The sequence below is a fragment of the Hypanus sabinus genome, chromosome 10, assembly GCF_030144855.1.
Source record: "Hypanus sabinus isolate sHypSab1 chromosome 10, sHypSab1.hap1, whole genome shotgun sequence".
Lineage (NCBI taxonomy): Eukaryota > Metazoa > Chordata > Chondrichthyes > Myliobatiformes > Dasyatidae > Hypanus > Hypanus sabinus.
Genome location: NC_082715.1, coordinates 122383781 through 122407186, shown reverse-complemented (window position 1 = coordinate 122407186; position 23406 = coordinate 122383781). Strand labels below are relative to the sequence as shown.

Below are 23406 nucleotides of genomic sequence, written 5' to 3'. Positions count from 1 at the left end.
CAGCTCATTCCATATTCTCGTGATGCTCTGAGTGAAGAAATTCCCTTCATGTTCCCTTAAACTTCTCACCTTTCACCCTAAACCCATGACGTCTGGTTGTAGTCCCATCCAACCTTAGTGGAAAATTCTGCTTGCATTTATCCTATCTATACCCCTCATAATTTTCTATATCTCTATCAAATCTCCTCTCAGTCTTTTATATATCAAGGAATAAAGTCCTAACCTATTCAATCTTTCCTTGTAACTCAGGTCCTCCAGACCCAGCAACATCCTCGTAAATTTTCTCTGTACTCCTTCAAACTTATTTACATCTTTCCTGTAGATAACTGACCAAAACTGCATACGATACTCCAAATTAGGTCTTACCAATGTCTTATATGACTTCAACATAGTATTCCATCTCCTGTACTCAACACCTTGATTTATGAAGGCCAATGTGCCATAAGCTGTCTTTATGACCCTATGTGATACCACTTTCAAGGAATTTTGGAGCTGTATTTCCTGATCTCTTTATTCCATCACACACCTCAGTGCCCAAACATTTACTGTGTAACACCTACCCTGGTTGGTTCTGTCAAAGTGTAACACCTCACACTTGATTGCATTAAATTCCATCTGCCATTTTTCTGCCCATTTTTTCAGCTGGTCCAGATTCCACTGCAAGCTCGAATAGTCTTCCTCACTGTCCACTACTCCCGCAGTCTTGATGTCATCTGCAAATTTGCTGATCCAATTAACCACATTATTATTCAGAACATTGATATAGATGACAAACAACCATGGACCCAGCTCTGATCACTGTGACACTCCACTAGTCACAGGCCGCAACCATTCACTACTACTGTCTGGCTTCTCCCACAAAGCCAATGTCTAATCCAATCGACTACTTCACCTTGAAGACCAAGAAATTAAACCTTTTCAACCAACCTCCTATGTGGGACCTTGTCAAATGCCTTGCTAAAATTCATGTAGACAGCATCCACTGCTTGTCTTCATCCACTTTCCTGGTAACTTCCTTGAAAAACACTATAAGATTGGTTAGACACGACCTACCTCGCAGAAAGCCATGCTGACTATACCTAATCTGTCCATGTCTATCTAAGTATTCATAGATCCAGTCCCTTAGAGTATCTTCCAGTAACTTTCCAACTACTGATGTCAGGATCACCAGCCTATAATTTCCATAATTTATATAATTTATTTTTAGAGCCTTTCTAAAAATAGCAGAATAGCTTTAACTATCCTCCGATCCTCCAGTACCTCATATATTGCTAGGGATGATTTAGGTATCTATATTAGGACCTGTCCAATTTCTGCACTTGCATCTCATTGGGTCTGAGGGAACACCTTATCAGGCCCTGAGGATTTATCCCTGTAGATTTGCCTCAGGACAGCAAATACCTCCTCTGTAATCTGTATAAGATTCATGACTTGACTGCCACTTAGCCTCACTTCTATAGACTCTGTATCTATCTCCGCAGTAAATACAGATGCAAAAAATCAGTTGTAGGTCTCTCCTATCTCTTTTGGCTCTGTGCATAGATTATCATTCTGATCTTCCAGTAGACCAGTTTTGTCCCCTGCAATCCTTTTACTTTTAACATATCTGCAGAATCCTTTAGGATTCTCCTTCACCTTGCCTGCTGGGGCAACTTTATACCTTCTTTTAGACCTCCTGTTTTTCTTTCTTGAGTGTTCCTTTGCGTTTTTTATACTCCATAAGTACTGCTGATGTTTGGAACTGCCTATATTTGCTGTACGCTTCCATTTTTTTTTAATCAGGGTCTCACCATCACTTAAAAACCAAGTTTCCCTAAACCTGTTATCTTTACCTGTTATTTTGATAGGCGCATGCTCGCCTTGTACTCTCAAAATTTCACTCTTGAAGGCCTTCCACATACCAAGTACATCTTTGCCAGAAAATAGCCTGTCCCAATCCACACTTGCCAGATCCTTTTTAATATCATTAATGTTGGCCTTTCTCCAATTTAGAAGCTCAACCCTTGGACCAGACCTAACTTTTTCATATCTTTCTTATTGCTCATTTCCACCCATAAAGCTTCACTGGATAAGTTCTCCAGTCTGTTGTGACCGAGCACCACCTTGACATCTTCCCTGACTAGAAATGCCATCTCTCCCACCCTGTTGTGCCTAAAACAACAGAGCCCTGGAATTTAAGAGCAAACACGAGGAGATCTGCAGATGCTGAAATTCAAACAACAACACACACAAAATGCTGGTGGAACACAGCAGGCCAGGCAGCATCTATAGGGAGAAGCGCTGTCGGCGTTTCAGGCCGAGACCCTTCGTCAGGAATATTGAGCTGCCAGTCCTGTCCCTCTTGCAACCAAACCTCAGTAATGGCTACAAATTCATAATTTCATGTGTTGATCCATGCCCTTTGCTCATCTGCCTTTCATCCAATTCTTCTTGCAATGAAATATCGCTCAGAACATTAGTTACACCACGTTCAACCTTTCGATTCTTGATTTTGTCTGAGGTCTTAAAAACATCTGCTTCTAGAACTTCTCCATTAGCTGTTCAGGCACTCTGGTTCCCACCTCCCTGCAACTCTAGTTTAAACCTCACCATCCCAGCCTGTGCAGCACGAGCAAACCTTTCCACTACTATATTAGACCCCTCCAGTTCAGGTGCAATCTTCCCTGGAAGATCCCACTGATGCAACTTCACTTTTGAAGGTTAAAAACAATATCTTTGTGAATTTGCAGCTGTACACAAAGCTCAGTATCTCTTCCAAATTAATAAACTGTGCTACATCTTGCTAATTTTCCCCTCAAGATGTCTCCATGTGTAATGAAATCTTAAAATTCTTCATAAAGAGTAAGTATGTGATTATGTGTAAATAGATCTTTGGCCCTGAACAGAGAAAGCTGGAAATAGTTATTGGATTAGATTGAATATGTGCAGGGAATAATCTAGCTGTGAATCCTTTTTGGTTTTGATATGATTTCGGAGGAAGAGTGGGCACTTAAGAAATGTTGTCTGTTTTCTTGCATCATTGAGTTTCCTGTAAGTTGACACTTGGTTTATGATGTTACAGGGCAGAATGCAATTGTAATTGTGGCTGGTGCAAATCTACTCTTAAATTCAGAAGATTTGAAACAAGCTTCCCGTGCAATCTGTTGTGCAAAGGTGGTTGTCTGTCAGCTGGAAATTCAACCTGCCATCTCATTAGAAGCCTTGAAACTAGCACATGAAGCTGGAGGTTTGTAAGGTTTTATTTTAATATTTGAATAATCTTCTTTCAAAATTTTATGGGGTAACATCAAGCAAATTCTACAACATGCATTTCATTATAATACTTTGCTATTCCCATTCCTGAGCAACAAACTGAAGATCTGATCTATGTCCAGTTATTTAACTGTATTTTTGTTTGGAATTTTGATCACATTTGTCATATATTAGGTTAACTTCATGCACTCTGTAATATTCAGCCCATAAATTCATTTGCCACATCTCTGTCAACAGCTGTCAAATGTTGACGTACCTTTCTGCTAGTCACTTAAAAATAACACTACAGTTCATATGTTTATTTGCTCTACATTTTTTGTTGTTTTTATCTCATACTATCCTGTGGTAGCATGTGGTTAAAGCTGCTTCAGCAGCATTTTTCCTTGTCTTCATTATTTTTCAGCTTCTGCCCTTCCACCTTTGCCATATATTTTGAAATTACAGTGTGAACAAATATATCATATAAAAGTGATAATAATGTTAATATTTATGTATTTTACCATATGCATAAATGTTTTTCCCCTCAAGTACTATATTAATACCTCATTTATTCCGCCTTTCCCAATGATTGTGATATGGCAAAGATAATGAACCATACTGCTAAACACATTTCTGATGTGTAACCCAGTAGAATAGTTACTGCAGCCCTCTTGTAATAAAGGCTCAAATGCCATTTGCCTTCTTAACCCTGTTTGTGGCAAGAAGTTGAACTGGGTCAAGCAGCACCTCCCTATTCCCAACCCCTCCTCCCCATGCCCCTCCCTACACGCACACAGACACACATGCACGCACGCACACCTCAACCCACTGAACTCCTGCAGTAAATTGTTTGCTGTACAAAGGTCCTTACTCTTAGCTTACGTGCTTGATATGAAACTACGTAGTTATTCTTAAAGCTAAGAAATGATCAGTTTTACTATGTGGCAGTTTAAGCATATACTTTAAAGGATTGCACTGCATGCTGTTTTCCTGGTTATTTCCAAAGCACTATGCATGAAAATGGCTTGGAGGAACTCTTGCGAATTGCTGATTAGGTAGCCAGTTTCAGCAGTGAGTTGATGGGTGCCTTAAAAGCCCTGGCAGAAGAACTTATAAACAAATGCTGCATTGATTCTGCAAATCTGACTGAAGTCACAGACAGAATTTTGCTTTACATTTGCAGAAAATTTACAACCTTATGATATTGAATTGTAGTTCAGTCTGCCTCAGTTTTAATTGATTTTATCTTCAGTCATGGTTTCTCAATGAGATAAGCAATGAGAATAAAGCTTAGAATAAATTCAAACCAGATATTGTATATAAGGAACTGAAGTGTATAGTGCTATTTAATTTTTTGGTGCACACAGTGTGCTGAATTGCATGATGCGTTAAAGCCTGAAAGTTGCAGGGGATTAAGCAATACACGTGTTCTCTTGCCCATTCAATAATAGGCTGAATAACTGAAGAGTTGTTGCTCCATTAACATTTCCCAAGCGAGCATAGGAAGGCCATTTCGCGGTCATAAATTTAGGAGATTGAAGGGACAGTATATATTCTTTCATCAGAACAATCGTATTCCAAATAATACTCTTAATATTTTCAATTGAATTTATTAGATCTTCAGGTGGCATTTTTACTCTGCTAATATGCAAATTACAGAAACCAATTACAAGGTAGATGGTGCAAATTGTGACCAGTCAAGTCCCAGAGTTCCCTGATTCCTGAAGAATGGATTGTTTAAGAGCGAACAACTGTGGAGGAAGATTCCCTGGGCCTGGTATTCTATCAGGATTGCGTATAGATACCAATGTTTGTGATGAACGAATCATTCAGGCCAAGGCAATGAATCCTCTTCTTTTACAGTTGTCTTAAAAAAGGAAAGGGCGTTCAAAAAAAAATTAACATCGTCAGAATTGGGAGCATACAGGTTAGCTAGTACTACATTAGTATTATATATTTTGCCAGAAACAATAATAAAACGGCCATTTGTGTCAGATATCTTAATATGGAGTTCCAATGGAACATTTGAGTTGATAAGAATGGAAACCCCACTAACTTTGGCCGGGAAGGATGAAATAAAACATTGAGCCACCCACTTTGACATAAGCCGAGAATTATCGAAACTACAAATATGAGTTTCTTGAAGGAAAGCAATGTCAGCTTTAAGTTGCATAATATGGGAGAAAACCTTTCTTCTTTTTACATTCCAGCTCACAAATTTCAATGGACTAACCATTATCAATTGTTAAGACGTAAAAGGCAGTAGGCATATATAAGATCAAACATTGCAATAACCGTTTGGAAGCAAAAATATAAACATAAATCAATAAAATCAGGACATAGACATGTCCTGGATAACAAGGAAAAACAAAAAAAACAATAGATAATGTTGGTTCTGGAGAATCCACCCCACCCTCACAACCCAAAACTAGATGGCTAACCAAAAAAGCAGCTAGCTCTACAGAAAATAGGACACCCCAAAACCCAACTTCCAGTTCCGTAACATTAACATAAGCTCCGTGTACATAATATAGCAGATACTAACTAATTTATGCACTACAGATCAAAATTACAAATAGGAACAATTTCATCAGAAAGAATATAAAACTTAATACAAAATAGAAACTATGAAAAATTGGAAAAAAAAGGAAAAAAGGGGGCAATTCTATATTTAAAGAGAGTACATATCAGCCGTTTTAAAAAAAGGCAGGTCTTATACAGTAAATTGACAGGGACACCTTAAATAAAAAAATTTTTTTGAACGCTTTTTTTCCTCATTACCAGATCTGAACCTATATTCTCTTATATTGGGTGGCGACTTTAACTGCTGGTTAGACCCAACTTTGGATCGATCATCCCCTGTTACTAGATTACCTACTAAATCCTCTTTAGCTATTCTCTCTTTTCTTTCTAACTATGGTATCTCCGATATATGGCGTTTCCTTCATCCTACTGAGAGAGATTATTCCATTTTTTCACATGTTCATCATAACTTTACTGGAATTGACTATTTCTTAATTGATAATCAACTTATTTCATTTGTTCATTCTTGTGACTATCAGAGTATACTGATCTCTGATCATGTCCCAGTCACTTTGTCTCTAAATTTTCCTGGTCTTCCTCAAAGGAATAAACATTGGCGCTTTAACCCGACTTTATTATCGGATGATGATTTTGTAAAATTTATTAAGGACGAGATAACTTTTTTCCTAAACACTAATACGTCATCTGAAATTTCATCCCAGATTGTCTGGGATGCTATGAAAGCATATTTGAGGAGTCAAATAATTTCATATACAGCAAATCTTAATAGAAAGGCCCGTTCAGAGCGATTAGACCTGATTAATCGGATTAAAGAATTAGATCAATTATATGCTCAGACTAAAAACTCCGAATTATATAAGAAGTCTGTAGAACTCCAAACTAAATTTGACCTTCTCTCTACTCAACCAGTTGAACGTCAACTTCTTGAAAGTAAGAGTCGCTTTTGTATTCATGGTGATATATCTGGCAAGTTTCTAGTTAATCAGTTGAGATGTTCTAAAGCTAAACATCATATTACAAAGATCCGGAAGGAGAATGGGGATATTACATCAAATCACTCAGAAATTAATGACTTATTTAAAAATTTTTATTCTCGGCTTTATTCCTCCGAATCCATGATTGAGAATATTTCTGTTGGTCTTTTTTTAAATAGCTTAAATATCCCTTGGATTTCATCTGATTCTAAAGCAAAACTTAATGAGCCTATATCATTAGAAGAAGTATCTTTTGCAATCTCTGCACTGTCGTCAGGCAAATCTCCTGGTCCTGATAGGTTCCCCATAGAATTTTATAAATCATTCTCTTCACTTCTTTCACCTCAGTTACTCTCAGTACCATCTGATTCATTTAATTATGGTAAATTGCCACCCTCATTTAATGAGGCATGTATTATTCTTTTATTTAAAAAGGGCCAAGACCCATCAGAGTGCTCCTCTTGCAGGCCGATTTCTTTGCTTAATGTTGATGTTAAAATTTTGACCAAAGTTTTGGCACATAGATTAGAAACTGTTATACCCTCTATTATTTCCGATGATCAAACTGGTTTTATTAAAAATCGTCTTCCCTTTTTTAACATACGGTGTTTATTTAATATTTTATATTCACCTTCAACTGGGACTCCTGATTGCATTATCTCTCTCAATGCAGAGAAAGCGTTTGAAAGAGTGGAACTACCTTTTTGCGGTTTTAGAAAAACTTGACCTCAGTCAAAGTTTTATCTGTTGGATCAAATTACTATATCTATGTCCTACTGCCTCTGTTTTGACTAATTCTCAGCAATCTCAGTTGTTTAAACTTAAACGTGGCACCTGTCAAGGATGCCCCTTAAGTCCCTTTCTTTTTGATTTGGCTGTAGAGCCTCTAGTGATTGCATTTCAAAGTTGTCCTGAATTGACAGGGATCTGGAGGAGGGGGTGTTGAGCATAAAGTTTCTCTTTATGCTGATGATCTATTACTTTTTCTTTCAAATCCGTCCACATCCTTACCTCCAATGTTTTCACTTCTTGATCAATTTAGCCAGTTCTCTGGTTATAAACTTAATTTACATAAGAGTGAACTTTTTCCAATTAATAAAGAAGCACAAGTATTAGTATTTCATGACCTCCCCTTTAAAGCAGTTGATAAACAATTTACCTAACTTGGTATTACAGTTACAAGGAATTTTAAAGATCTTTTTCATGAAAATTTTGCCAATCTTTTGTACTCTACAAAACAGAGTTTGTCACAATGGTCACCTTTATCTATGTCCTTCGTAGCTCGTGTTAATGTTATTAAAATGTATGTTCTCCCTAAATTTTTATACTTATTTCAATCTATTCTAATTTTTATTTCTAAAATCTTTTTTGATTCCTTAAACTCTATTATTTTGTCCTATCTGTGGAAGGGTAAGCGTTCAAGAATTAACAAAACTTACCTTCAAAAATCTAAAAAAAGAGGGCGGCATGGCCTTACCTAATTTCTGTCTATACTACTGGGCAGCTAACATTCGTTGTCTTATCTTCTGGTCTTTTTTCCATAGCCAGTCTGACCACCCTAAATGGGTAGCAATGGAGCTGAATTCCACTAAGGATCTATCTATCTCTGCACTTCTTGGATCTGCACTCCCTAGTAGTTTGCCTAGACTAATTGTTAATCCTCTTGTTGGACATACTCTGCGAATATGGGCCCAATTTAGGAAATTTTATGGTTTCTATGGTTTTTCCCTTTCCAGTTCTATTTTACATAATCATCTTTTTCTACCTTCTATGCATGATTCAACATTTTATGATTGGTATAGAAAGGGCATTAAATATTTTGAAGATCTTTTCATTGATAATCGCTTCGCATCCTTTCAACAATTCTCTGCTAAGTTTAATCTATCTAATGCCCATTTCTTTAGATATCTCCAAATTAGACACTTCATTAATCCTTTATTACCCAACTTCCCTGAGATGCCCGAGAAAAATGCTATGGACTTATTTCTTTCGATTAATCCATTGTGTAAAGGTTTAATATCTTTTATTCGTGATAAATTACGGCCCCTTTGGATAAAATCAGAATGACTTGGGAGCATGACTTAAATATCCCTTTATCTGATGAGGTTTGGGACTCGATTCTCAAGTTGGTTAACTCAACTTCTCTTTGTGCTCGCCACTGTCTTACAGTTTAAGATTGTTCATAGGGCCCATATTTCCAAATCTAAATTATCTCGATTTTATCCTAATATTAGTCCTCTTTGAGATAAATGCAAAAGTGGCGAGGCTTCTCTCATTCATATGTACTGGACCTGTCCTAGTCTAGAGAAATTTTGAAGGGATGTTTTCTTAACTTTATCCTGTATTCTGAATTGCCACTTAGAACCTAACCCTTTAATTGCTCTTTTTGGTTTCTTGGTTGAGACAGATATATGCTTGAGTTTGACTAAACATCGAATATTATCTTTTGCTTCTCTCCTGGCAAGATGTCTAATTCTTCTTAGATGGACAGATGTTGCCCCACTCACGTACACTCAATGGGTTAATGATATTTTGTCCTGTTTAGATCTTGAAAAAATTAATTACTCAATTCTTAATTCGGACATAAAGTTTCATAAGGTCTGGGGGCCTTTTATTAAGTATTTTCATAACTTTCTTTTTGACTAAGTTTCTTTTTCAGTCCCTTGCTTTCAGCTTTTTTTTTTGGTAGTAGGCATTATTATCTTCTGTTTTTAATTGTATTTACAGTTTTGGGGGTTTGAATGTTCTGATTTATATTTCCTACATTTTGCTCTGGTTGGTCTGGAGTTTTTTTTCTTGCGGGGGTGGGGGTGGATACTAACTTTACACGACTTCAATTTGGGTGCTTTTTCAATTATTATATTCTGTATTATATTACCATTATATGTTTATCTTGCACTGTATTAATTTCCTATTTCATTCTTGGGTTTTTTTTTTGTAGTGTTGAAGAAAATGCATAAAAAAATCAATAAAAAAAAAGGAAAGGGTCCTATTCATTGGTGAATAGGCCAGCAGCAACACTTAACAATTCGAAGCAAAATTGAAGTAATAAGACATAATTTATTATTCCCATAAAAGGCTATTTGAATCAGAAATATTTTTGTAGTTTTCCATTGATTTTTTTCTGATTTTCATTTTTTAACTGAAAAACTTACATGACCTATGTTTACTGAATTATGTTGTTAAGATAACAGAGCAGAACAGTTTGTAAAGCTGCTGTATCACATTCCTGTTGACCTGGTTTAATCCTGACCCTAGTTGCTATCTTTGTGGAAATTGTGTGCGCTCCTTGTGATCACCTGGCTTTCCTCTGGAAATTCCAGTTTCATCCAGCATCCTACCAATATGCAATCTAGTAGGTTAATTGGCAGCGGTAAGTCACCGTTATTATGCTCGTGAGTGTTAGAAACAGGGTGAGTTGAGGGGAATGTGGGGGTAATGGGAAAAAAATGGGTAGGATTTGTATAAGTGAGAAGTTGACGGTTAATACTGACACAGTGAGCTGTATGGGCTCACTTGGACTGTGCTCTATCTTGACAACTCGATATTCCATTAAAAATTTATTTTAGCTGAAGCCTGTCATAGATCCAGATATTCTTTTCATCTCATAAACTACAAATGTAGATCTGTAGCAATTTGGAAGATTAACATTGTGATAATTTTGCTGTAGCCTATACTACCTCCATCTCCTCAATTGCAGTGCAATTTTGTTTTATATTTTAGTGGTTAGATTATTTGTTACTTTCTTATTTTGTTGTGATGACCTCAAAATAGCAGATTTTAACAAGTCACCACTGACTTGAGAGTTGGAGGGTATTCAAGTAAACAGCATTGCTTTCTGCTAGTATTTCTGGCAGAAGTACTGAGAGCCTTATTGTCAAAGAAAATGATTTATTTTCAGATTGTGAATTCATATTGAGCTCCTCTTACCAAAACAGTTATGTTCTTTGCAGATTATGTGTGACTAGTTCAAATTTAGATATGTTCTAAGTGCTGTCAGCAGAAGTGATGAAAGAATTTGGACAGTCTTACTGCATATTTAATTTACACTAGTGAAAGAACAGTTAGATTTTATTCAAATAGGGCCAGTTTTTCTATTCCTTATTCAATTCTTATGGGTAGAATGAGAGCTTAACAGGTTTACGATATCAGTGGATTATAGTGCTACAAAATATTGGGTACAAGTTGATTAGGGAGTTATCATTGGCATGTGCTAAAGGGCAGAGTATTGTCTGAATGGTGTAGAGTTAGGTAGGGGAGAAATGCAAAGAGACCTAGGAGTCCTAGTTCATCAGTCAATGAAGGTGAATGAGCAAGTGCAACAGGCAGTGAAGAGGGCAAATGGAATGTTGGCCTTTATTACAAGGGGAATTGAGTACAAGAGCAAGGATGTCCTTTTGCATTTGTACAGGGCCCTGGTGAGACCACACCTGGAATATTGTGTACAGTTTTGGTCTCCAGGTTTAAGGAAGGACATTCTGGCAATTGAGGAAGTGCAGCGTAGATTCACTAGGTTGATTCCTGGGATGGCAGGGCTGTCTTACGCAGAGAGATTGGAGAGATTGGGCTTGTACACACTGGAATTGAGGAGATTGAGAGGGGATCTGATTGAAACGTTTATGATAATTAAAGGATTTGATAGGATTGAGGCAGGAAATATGTTCCTGATGTTGGGAGAGTCCAGTACCAGAGGGCATGGATTGAGAATAAGAGGTCAGTTATTTAAAGCAGAGTTGAGGAAGAGCTTCTTCTCCCAGAGAGTTGTGGAGGTGTGGAATGCACTGCCTCGGAAGACGGTGGAGGCCAATTCTCTGGATGCTTTCAAGAAGGAGCTAGATAGATATCTGATGGATAGGGGAATCAAGGGATATGGGGACAAGGCAGGGAATGGGTATTGATAGTGAATGATCAGCCATGATCTCAGAATGGCGGTGCAGACTCGAGGGGCCGAATGGTCTACTTCTGCACCTATTGTCTATTGTCTATAAAATAATTTTAAAATAAAGACACAATAAAATTGAATAGATTGGACTCAAAAACTGGATTAGAGCAAGATTTGCATTGCGACTTGCAGAATTTCAGGCTAATTAGCTGAGCGAAGGGGAGTAACTACCTTTGAGAATCATTCTTATGTAATTGTATATGCAGTACACAAAGACCAGATTTTGCAATGAAAAATATGTGTAGGAACAGAAAATGTTGGAGATGCTCAGCAGGTCAGACAACATTTAATAAATTGTCATGAATTTAAATGATTTTCTCTCTCCACAGATGCTCTCTGAGCTGCTGGGAGTTTATTTATTAGCAGTATATTCAGTTTCTTGCTTTTCCAAAAAAAAAATTGTATGGCCTTCTTTATACAATCCAGTAGATTCAATTTCTTTAATCTTGCAATTAAAACATACATTTATTCCCACACTTGACATATCATCCTTTTTAAAAAAAAACTAACTTGGAATTCACAAACAGAACATCTATATTGTTTTCCTATTTTATATTTCCTTACAAAATACAAATAGACCATTAGGCCCATCATGTCTGTGTCAGTTCTCTGAGCAATCCCATCAATTTTATACCTACAACTATTTCCCTATAACTTACTATAACCAAAGACGGCAGCTTCAAATTCCTCAGTGCTATCATCTCAGAGGGTCAATCCTGGCTTCAGCACATAAGTGCCATTACAAAGAAAGCAGGGCAACGCTTCTACTTCCTAGGAAGTTTCTGTATAAGACCATACATCCATAAGACATAGGAGCAGAATTAGGCCATTCAAAAGTGGCAAATCCCTCTTATCCTCTCATCAGCCCCACTCCCCAGCCTTCTCCCATAACCTTTGATGCCATGTCCAGTCAGGAACCAAACAAGATTTGTCCGGCCTCTACAGCTGCCTGCGGTGATAAATTACACAAATCTCCATTTTTATTTTTATGTTACTCTTCCCTACTCTTCCCTTTCCTAATACAATCAATTAAATTTTCTGAAATGCTATTTTGACATTCAAATGGACATTAAAGTTGCAATTTATTACTTTGGTGGTACTTGGAGCAATTTTCTTATAATCAATATATGTATATTTTAACTTATAATCTCTATTTCTTTTTACTAAACAAATCTTTCAGTGAAGACCATCTTCAATCCTGCTCCAGCTACTGCTGCTCTTGATCCTGATTTCTACAAAAATACAGATGTCTTCTGTTGCAATGAGAGCGAGGTACTGTAATGCTATGTCTTATTTTATTCATGATGATACAGTTAGTTAACTGTCTTTATTGTCCTAAATCTGGATTCAAATGCAAACTTGGTATATGAGCATGTACAAATTTGCATTTGTTCTTGTCTACAAGGTTGATATCTTAAGTTACTGCTGCAGCCTGTTTTTCCATCCACCCAAGGTTTGTTTCTGAAATATGTTCCTTCTGACAGTGCAGCAGTCCCTCAGTACTGCCAATGTTATGATCTTCCGCAGACATTGGTATCTATTGCACTTGCTGTTTCCATGCAAACATTCCAACTTAGCAGTATACTATTTTGCATTCTGTCCACACATGGAGTTGGTGCTGTGACAAAATATGAGGCATTTTTATCTAGGGAGTTCCAGTGTTACGTTGCAGTGTTACATTAATCTGCTATGATATCTCTGATATCTACTGAAAGATACTACTTGCAAATTAGTAAACAGATAATAAAGAGCAAATTATTTATTGCCATAATATCACTGGCATATGTTATGAAATTTATTGTTTGCAGCAGCAAATCAGAGCAATACTTAATAAACAACCTATAAATTACGATTTTATATATATATTTATATAAATAAAATGGCCTTTTTTGGTGCACTACCTTAGGAATGGTTCTCACCCTGGTAGCTCCTTCTTCATATATTGATGGACCCTGAGAACTTTTTCATTACTGGAAAAGCTGGTTGAAAGCCTGTTTTTTGTTTTCTATTTCAGCAGTTTTGCCGTAGGTTATTTGGATGGAAGATAAATGGATAGAAAATGCATTTGTTTCACTACCTTTTAGTTGCAGATCAGTTTTAGTCATGTTTTCTTTCCACACAGTTGTTTTTCTTACTTAACTAATCCCACTGTTCTATCTGATGTACATTAATGTTTATTAAATGAGTCTTTCATTCTTTGGTGGCTAGTATCGTGCAACAAATTCATAATCCTTGCCAACAGCATAATGCCAACAACTATGAATAAAATAGAATGTATTTCTGCATGCAGAAAACTGGAAGGATGCCTGTAGAAATGAATGGCCGGTGTCATCACTTGTACATGGTGTTCAACAATAAAGGAAGTATTTTATTCCTGGGCAAACTGATTTATTGGACACCAAATGCAAATGCCATCACATTCCCCATTTTTACATACATGCATACAGTTGAGCGAGGCCTCAGCTTACAGTATCACTGCCTATTTTCTCTCTGCTCTTCTGATATGGATCTGTTTGCCAAGAATAATAGTTGTAATAAAATCTCCACCCTAGTATAAAATATCTTTCTAATTATATTGTTTTTAATGTTCAATACACTACTGTAGTTGACAAGGTCTCTGTTCCCTAGTTTCTATACACTGCACAATTGTGTTGTATTTATTTTTTGAGTGTAAATAAATTTAATGATATGAATGGTCAGTTTATCACTGGTCCAGTTAAAATTTGTCTGCTGTTACCATGAAGGTTACTTGTGATCTATCCAAGAGTGAATTTCCCTGTAAATAAAATTGAAGGTATTTTATTAGTTTCATATATCTCAAGGTTGCTTCATATATATGTGTGTATGTTAATTATACATATCCTAGAAGTATGTTTACAAAATGCAATATTTTCTTGCACAATTCGAAGGAAATTAAAATTACAACAGGATTCTCAGTCGATAACTTGATATTTTTACTTTGTTCTCTTATTAGCTATAAATATAAAGCAGGACACAAAGATTTTTCAGTTATATAAAGAGTAAAAGGGAGGTAAGAGTTGATATTGGATCACTGGAAAATTATGCTGGTGAGGTAGTAATGGGGAACAAAGAAACGGCAGATGGACTTAATGTGTACTTTGCATCTGTCTTCACTGTGGAGGACACTAGCAGTGTGCCTGAGGTCTGTGAGTGTCAGGGAGCAGGAGCAAGTGCCATTGCTATTACAAAGGAAAAGGTGCTAGGAAAACTTGAAGGTTGATGAGTCACTTGGACCAGATGGACTACATCCCAGAGTCCTGAGAGAGGTTTCTGAAGAGATAATGGATGCGTTGGCTGTGATCTTCTAAGAATCACTTGATTCTACTATTGTCCCTGAGTTCTGAAAGTATGCAGATGTCACTCCACTCTTTACAAAGGGAGGAAGACTAAAGAAAGGACCTAACCTCAGTGGCTGGGAAGATGTTGGAGTCTCTTATTAAGAATGAGGTTTTGGGGTACTTGGAAACTAATGATAAAATCAGTCAAAGTCAGCATGATTTTTGTGAAAGGAGATCTTACCTGACAAATCTGTCGGAGTTTGTCGAGGAAATAACAAGCAGAGTAGACAGAGGAGAGGCAGTGGGAGTCATTTACTTGGATTTTCAGAAGGCATTTGTTAAAGTGTCTGGCACAAAGCTGCTTAACAAGATAAATCTTATGGCATTACAGGAAGATACTGGAATGGATAGAGGAATAGTTGACAGACAGGAGGCAGTGGGTAGGAATAAAAGGGCTTTACTGGTTGGCTGCCATTGACTAATGGTGTTCCTCAGAGGTCGTATAGGGACCAGTACTTTTCACATTGTTTGTCAATGATTTGGACACTGTAATTGACAGTTTTGTGGCCAAGTCTGCGGATGATACAAAGATAGGTGGAGGGGTAGATAGTGCTGAGGAAACAATGCAATTGAAGCAGGACTTAGACAAATTGAAAGAATGAGCAGAAAGAAGTGGCAGATGGAATACAGTGTTGGGGAATTTATGATAATGCATTTTGGTAAAAGGATCATTAGTGCAGCCATCCCAGCCATTGGATTCCCAGCATGAAACTGCAATTCCAGCCAATAAAATCTGAGGTTTTTGCTGCCCCAACAAAGATATCCAAATAGTTGGGCCCTCAACCCAGCTCTTAAGATCTGATATCTCCCTCCACTCCTCCTACTGATTGTACAAACCCCATTTCCAGAAAAGTTGGGATATTTTCCAAAATGCAATAAGACCAAAAATCTGTGATATGTTAATTCACGTGAACCTTTATTTAACTGACAAAAGTACAAAGAAAAGATTTTCAGTAGTTTTACTGACTAACTTCATTGTATTTTGCAAATATACACAAATTTAGAATTTGATGGCTGCAACACACTCAACAAAAGTTGTGACAGAGGTATGTTTACACTCGACACCCTTTTTTTCCGAAAACTAGCTGAAATGTGGACTCATCTGACCACAGCACACAGTTCCACAGTCTTTGGGTCCATCTGAGATGAACTCGGGCCCAGAGAACTTGCCGGCATTTCTGCATAGAGTTGATGTATGGCTTCCTCCTTGCGTAACACTGTTTCAAGTTGCATTTCAGGATGCAGCGACGGACTGTGCTAAGTGACAATGGTTTTCCGAAGTACTCCTGAGCCCAGGTAGCTATAATCGTCACAGTAACATGACGGTTTCTTAGGCAGTGCTGCCTGAGGGCTCGAAGATCACACACATTCAACAGTGGTTTCCGACCTTGCCCTTTACGCTCTGAGATGTCTCTGAATTCTCTGAATCTTTACACAATATTATATACTGTAGATGTTGAAAGACCTAAATTCTCTGTAATCTTGCGTTGGGAAATGTTCCTTTTGAACTGACTGACAACTCTCTCACGAATTTTGGCACAAAGGGGTGAACCACGACCCGTCCTTGCTTGCAAAGACTGAGCCTTTGATGGACGCTACTTTTATTCCCAGTCATGATACCTCACCTGCTACCAATTAGCCTGCTTAACGTAGAGTCTTCCAAACCAGTGTTAGTTGAATATTCTGTGCACTTTTCAATCTTATTTTAACTCTGTCCCATCTTTTGTTGAGTGTGTTGCAATCAGTATCCTCAGTTCCAAAACGATTAAGAAGTGTTATTAAAAGGAAAGGTGATGTAACACAATGGTAAACATGCCCCTATCTCAACTTTTGCTGAGTGTGCTGCAGCCATGAAATTCTAAATTTGAGTATATTTACAAAATATAATTGTTGGTCAGTAATACTATTGAAAATCTTTTCTTTGTACTTTTGTCAGTTAAATAAAGGTTCACGTGAATTAACATATCACGGATCTTTGTTTTTATTGCATTTTGGAAAATATCCCAACTTTTCTGGAAATGAGGTTTGTAGATCTTTGCCATCTTCACCTCCCCCATCAACTATCAGCTCTAAGAAGTAAGCCCTTGGAGCAGGTATTCACATACAAGATGGTATTTAATAGTAGATTAGGCTAGATTAGAAGGGTGCTTCAGGAAGCTGAGGTGGCATCGTACGTGAATCATGTACAGCTCCTCTGATGCCAATTTAACAAGCCACTTGAGAAGCAGAAAAACTTACTGGTCTCTGTGTAGGTTATGTTTCATACATTTGGATGTTTTCAGATATTGATTTTTTTTTACCTTGTACGTTGACTGTCCATTTCTCTACACAGATGCTGCCTGACCTGTTGAGTTACGACAACGGTTTGTTATGTTTGCTGCAAATTCCAGCCTCTACAATCTCTTCTGTCTTCTTATAATTTTCAATTATTGTGCATGTTGGGTAAACATCGCATGAGTAAACATTTAAACCTTTTTAAATGGTTTAATTGTCATTGCTAATCAAACAATTAGTCATTGCTAATTGGTGAACTACCATCTTAATTGGCTTCATTACGTATGATGAAGACACTTTCAGGTGAGGCAAAGGTTCATCTGTATCTCCTCCAACTTTTTCTAATAGACTTGGTACTCTCTATGTCACCTCCTCTACTCCAACAAGACCAAGCACAGACTAAGTCACCATTTCACACAGCACCTTTGCTCAATCTGTATTCATCCTCTTGAATTCCCAGTTACAGACTATTTCAACTCTCCTTCCCTTTCCCACACTGACTGTCCATCCTTCACCATCTCTACCAAGGATGAAGCCCAGTGCAAAATGGAAGAGCACCACCTTGTATTCCACCTGGGTGGCCTACTGCCCAATGCCATAAATAGTGTGTTTTCCAATATTAGGAAGCCACCCCACCTTTCTACCTTGTCCTTCTGATCTTTCATCCACCTTATTTTGTAACCACCACTCCCCAACCACCCTTCACAATCTTTATCCCCTTCCCCCTCCTGTTTGCATCACTCACTGCAGATTACCCCTCACCCCTGCCCTCCCCCTCATCCAGTGCCAACAGGAATTCACCTCTCCTCTAATGATTCTGATTCTCACCTCTCTTTTTGTAACTGAATACATCTCTGGTACTGGTTTGTGTTTCTGCTCATCTCCGTCCAGCAGCTGTCTCCCATCTTCACGCACCCCTCCGCCATCTTGCCCCATCTGTTTTTTTTCTTTTTCCTCTCTCTCTTTACCTTCGTCAGTCATTTGCCTGCCGCAATCTTTGAACACCACCTCTTCCTGACACTACTTGTCTATCATCTTACACCTCTCCACAATCCATCAATTGCCTCAGAATCATTCTTGCCGCTCTCCTTCTCCTCTCTATTCTGCCCATCTCACCTCTCCACTGATGCCAGATTTCAACCCGAGAGATTGACAACTTTTCCTCTGCCAGTACTGTTCAACCTCCTGATTTCCCCCAGCATGTCTGCATTGTACTTTTACAATTCTTTTCTGAGGAGAATCCAGAGTTTTGACACACCTAATGGCAAAATTTTCCCAAGTATGGATATCTGTGACTTTGTGTTACAATTGCAGGTTATGGTGTTCCCATGCACCTGATCTTTTATATTCTATGCAAGAGTTCAGAAATTTGTCAAACAAGGCATATTGTAACGTATTTTGCAAAACACAAAAATACAATTGCAGATGCTGTGGATCAAAGAATACGTACACAACGCTGGAAGAACTCAGCAGGTCAGGCAGCATCCGTGAGAAAAGAGTAGCCTACGTTTTGGGCTAAGACCCTTCATCAGGAAACTGTGTTGAAGGGTCTTGGCCCGAAACATTGGCTACTCTTTTCTCATGTTGTAATGTATTTTGTTGATGATATGATCTTTACTAGTGGTAGGACTAGTTCACGGTTTGGGGAGTTTAATCAGTTAAACAGCCTGCTTTATTGTTTCTTGATATTGGAGCTATACCCTTTCATACAAACTGAGAACATACAGTCCAACGTGTCTTCCAGATAAAAAAAGTTTTGGGAAATATGAAATTGAGCAATTCACTACAGAGTAGGTCAACAACACAAACACAAGAAAATCTGCAGATGGCTGGAACTCCAAGCAACACACACAAAATGCTGGAGGAACTCAGCAGGACAGGCAGTATCTATGGAAAAAAGTAAACAGTCAATATTTCAGACCAAAACCCTTTATCAGTACTCATGGTTGATAAATAGCTGTATTTTCTAGGAATTCTTTGGCAGTGTGTGACATTGGTTGGGTGGTCTTATTTCAACTAATCATAGGAAATATTGGGAAGATGAGCTACAGGAGGTTATAGTATGCATAGAGCAAACTGAAAAAAATGACTTACGGTGTAAGTACTGACTCACTAATTTGGGTTTTGTTATATCTTTTGAGATCTGTTTATGGTCAGATGTTGAAGATATGATTTCATGTATTGAATATGTTGTGGGTTCAGAAAAGCCTAAGTCTAGTCATCAAACATAGTTACTTTCGACAAAGGAAATGCTAAAGCATTTTTCTTAAATCTATTTGTAATTTATTCCAACCTTTAAAATACCTTAAAAACAGCTTTCACTATTAAAATTAAAAGAAAACACTGTGCATGCACTCTGAAATAGCAACAGAAAATACTCTAAATGCACAACAGATCAGGTACTATCAGTGTAGAGAGAAACCAAGTTTGCGATTCAAGTCATTGGCATTTCATCTTATCGTAGGCATTGATCAAAATCATTCCCCTTCTGCTTGCTGCTTGTATTCTCTCTACCTCTATGCGCCCTCTGTTCTCAATCAGAATCTGATATGATGTTCACTTAAACAAGAAGCAAGACAAAAGGATAAATGTAGTGAATTGCAGAACCTGAAACCTATGCAACTGAACGTATGCTGCCAATCAAGCAAAAAAAGAAAACTAGGATAGTGCAGAAGTCAAGATACAGTGAAAATGACACCTTGTAGGGCTTCAAGATTTCCAGTAGTTATCCGCCTTCACTGGAGTTTCGGCTTAGGCTTTGCAAATCTGATTTTGGTCTAGACATGAAAAAAATAACTAATTTACTGTGGAAGTTATTTTAAATAAATAATTCGCAGTTTCTGAACTTGCAACTTCGGACTCAGAGGTAAGAGCACTACCAACTGAGCCATGGCTAATGTCTAGCTTCTACCATATTTCTTTTTTAAAACTCAAATTTAATTAATAGTGGTGTGATTTTTTTTTCCTGGCTGTATAGCCCTTTTTACCATGAATACACACTTGAAGACTCAGTTTGTAACTTCCAACCATCAGTGATTCAAATGGTATTTGAAATTTCACCAAGTATTTCTTTAAAGTAGGTCATCTTTAGGACTTGATCAGTTTTGTTCCTTAAAGGCATTGTAAGCAATATTGTAACGATGTGCTACACACAGCGCTGAAATAACGACACGTAAGTCGTTTTGAGACTGGTTTATTCAAACCTCGCGACGCTGGCATTTAAACCCTAGCGCCTACCCTCTCCGGGCGGAAATGACATCAGAGGTGCATTACCAAAGTCTCTCCCCGCACGCTGGCTATTTGTGAGCCAGTTCGCCTGCGCAGAAAGTGGGTCGCCACATAACCATCCCCCCCCCCTCCCCCCGAACCTGAACCGGCTGTGCCAAGTCCACATGGGCTGGTTTGAGTTGGTCCACTGTGAAAACCTCCTCTTTCCCCCCAATGTCCAGAACGTACGTGGACTCGTTGTTGCTGATCACCTTGAACGACCCCTCCTATGGCTGCTGTAGTGGTACCCGGTGTCCGTCCCTTCGTACAAAAACAAACTTACAGTTCTGCAGGTCTTTGGGTACATGGGTCGGGGTCCGTCCATGCTGTGAAGTTGGTACGGGGGCCAGGTTGCCGAGCCTTTCGCGTAGCCTGTCCAGGACAGCTGCGGGTTCTTCCTCTTGCCCCCTTGGGGCTGGTATGAACTCTCCTGGGATGGCCAGGGACGTGCCATACACCAACTCGGCTGAAGAGGCGTGCAGATCCTCTTTGGACTCTGTGCGAATTCCAAGCAGGACCCAGGGAAGCTCGTTCACCCAGTTAGGTCCTCTTAGGCGGGCCATGAGAGCTGACTTCAAGTGACAGTGGAAGCATTCCACTAGTCTGTTGGACTGTGGGTGGTAGGCAGTAGTGTGGTGTAGCTGTGTTCCCAACAGGCTGGAGGTGAACTGGGCGCCTCTGTCGGAGGTAATGTGGGCCGGTACCCCGAAGCGTGCTACCCAGGTTGCGATCAGTGCTCGGGTGCAGGAATTCGCAGATATGTCGGTGAGCGGGACCGCCTCTGGTCATCTCGTGTACTGGTCTACCATAGTTAGGAGGTACTGCATTCCTCGAGACACTGGTAGGGGGCCCACGATATCCACATGAATGTGGTCGAACCTCCGGTGGGTGGGTTTGAACTGCTGCGGCGGGGCTTCAGTGTGCCGCTGCACCTTGGCTGTTTGGCACTGCGCGCATGTTCTGACCCATTCACTGACCTGCTTGCGAAGTTCGTGCCACGCGAACTTGCTGGAGACCATTCGGGCGGTTGGCTTGATAGATGGGTGCGCCAAACCGTGTATGGAGTTGAAAACTCGCCGCCTCCAGGCTGCCGGGACGATGGGGTGAAGTTGGCCGGTAGCCACGTTGCACAAGAGGGTCCTCTCACCTGGGCCTACGAGAAAGTCTTGCAGCTTCAAACCCGAGACTGCGGTCCTGTAGCTGGGCATCTCGTCGTCTGCCTGCTATGCCTCCGCCAGTGCTGCATTGTCCATCCCCAGGGACAGGGTCTGGGAAGTGCATCTGCCACAATGTTGTCCTTCCCGAAGACATGCTGAATATCCACCGTGTACTCGGAGATGTAGGACAGATGTCGCTGCTGGCAAGCCGACCAGGGATCGGACACCTTCGTGAATGCGAAGGTCAACGGTTTGTGGTCTGTGAACGCGGTGAACGGCCTGCCTTCCAAGAAGTACCTGAAATGCCGGATTCCCAGATACAGTGCCAACAGTTCCCGGTCAAAAGCACTGTACTTGAGTTCAGGTGGTTGTAGGTGCTTGCTGAAGAATGCCAGGGGTTGCCAGCGCCCCTCGATGAGCTGCTCCAGCACCCCACCGACTACTGTGCCGTATGCGTCCACCGTGAGTGCGGTCAGAACGTCCATTCTGGGGTGCACCAGCATCGCAGCATCCGCCAAGGCTTGCTTGGCTTTAACGAAAGCAGCCGCAGCCTCCTCGTCCCAAGTAATGTCCTTGCCTTTACCCGACATCAGGGTGTACAAAGGGCGCATCATACGGGCTGCTGAGGGGAGGAAATAGTGGTAGAAATTCACCATCCCAACGAACCCCTGCAGGCCTTTGACCGTGTTGGGCCGGGCAAAGTGGCAGATCGCGTCTACCTTGGCGGGCAGAGGTGTTGCCCCGTCATTGGTAATCCTGCTGCCCAGGAAGTTGATGGTATCGAGACTGAACTGGCATTTGGCAGGGTTGATCGTGAGGCCGAAATCACTCAGGCAGGAGTAGAGCTGGCGGAGGTGGGACAAATGCTGCTGATGGCTACTGCTAGCTATAAGGATGTTGTCCAAATAAATGAACGCAAAGTCCAGTTCGCGTCCCACCATATCCATTAGCCGCTGGAACGTCTATGTGGCATTCTTCAGGCCAAATGGCATTCGGAGGAACTCGAACAGGCCGAACGGGGTGATGAGTGCTGTTTCGGGGATGTCTTCAGGGTGCAACGGGATTTGATGGTATCCCTGGACGAGGTCTACTTTGGAAAAGATTCTTGCCCCGTGCAGGTTTGCTGCAAAGTCTTGTACGTGCGGCACGGGGTAGCGGTCTGGAGTTGTAATCTCGTTTAGTCTGCGGTAGTTGCCACATGGTCTCCAACCCTCGGCTGCTTTGAGCACCATGTGCAGGGGGGACGTCTATGGGCTGCTGGACCTCCGTGCGATCCCCAATTCCTCCATCCTCTTGAACTCCTCCTTCACCGGGGGGAGCCTTCGTGCGTGGGTGTGGAGGGGTGGTCCCTGGGTCGGGATGTGGTGCTGTACCCCGTGTCTGGGCATGGCTGACGTGAACTGTGGTGCCAGAATCGATGGAAAGTCTGGCAGGATTCTGGTGAACTCATTGTCCGACAGCATGATGGAGTCCAGGTGTGGGGCCGGCAACTTGGCTTCACCCAGGGAGATCATCTGGAAAGTCTCGGCATGTACTAGTCTTTTCCCTTGCAAGTCGACCAGCAGGCTGTGAGCTAGCAAGAAGTCCGCCCCCAGGAGTGATTGGGCCACGGCAGCCAGTGTGAAGTCCCACGTGAACCGGCTGGCGCCGAGCTGCAG

General features: G+C 40.0%; 1 protein-coding gene across 2 annotated transcripts in view; it reads left to right on the top strand.

Moving 5' to 3' along the window:
* rbks (ribokinase) overlaps positions 1-23406 on the top strand; it is a 162028-nt gene that overhangs the window by 59961 nt on the left and 78661 nt on the right. For both annotated transcript variants that reach the window (XM_059982817.1, XM_059982818.1), the window contains exons 5-6: positions 3062-3226; positions 12872-12963. In XM_059982817.1, the coding sequence (XP_059838800.1) occupies positions 3062-3226; positions 12872-12963 (257 nt within the window). The remainder of the gene's footprint in view (positions 1-3061; positions 3227-12871; positions 12964-23406) is intronic.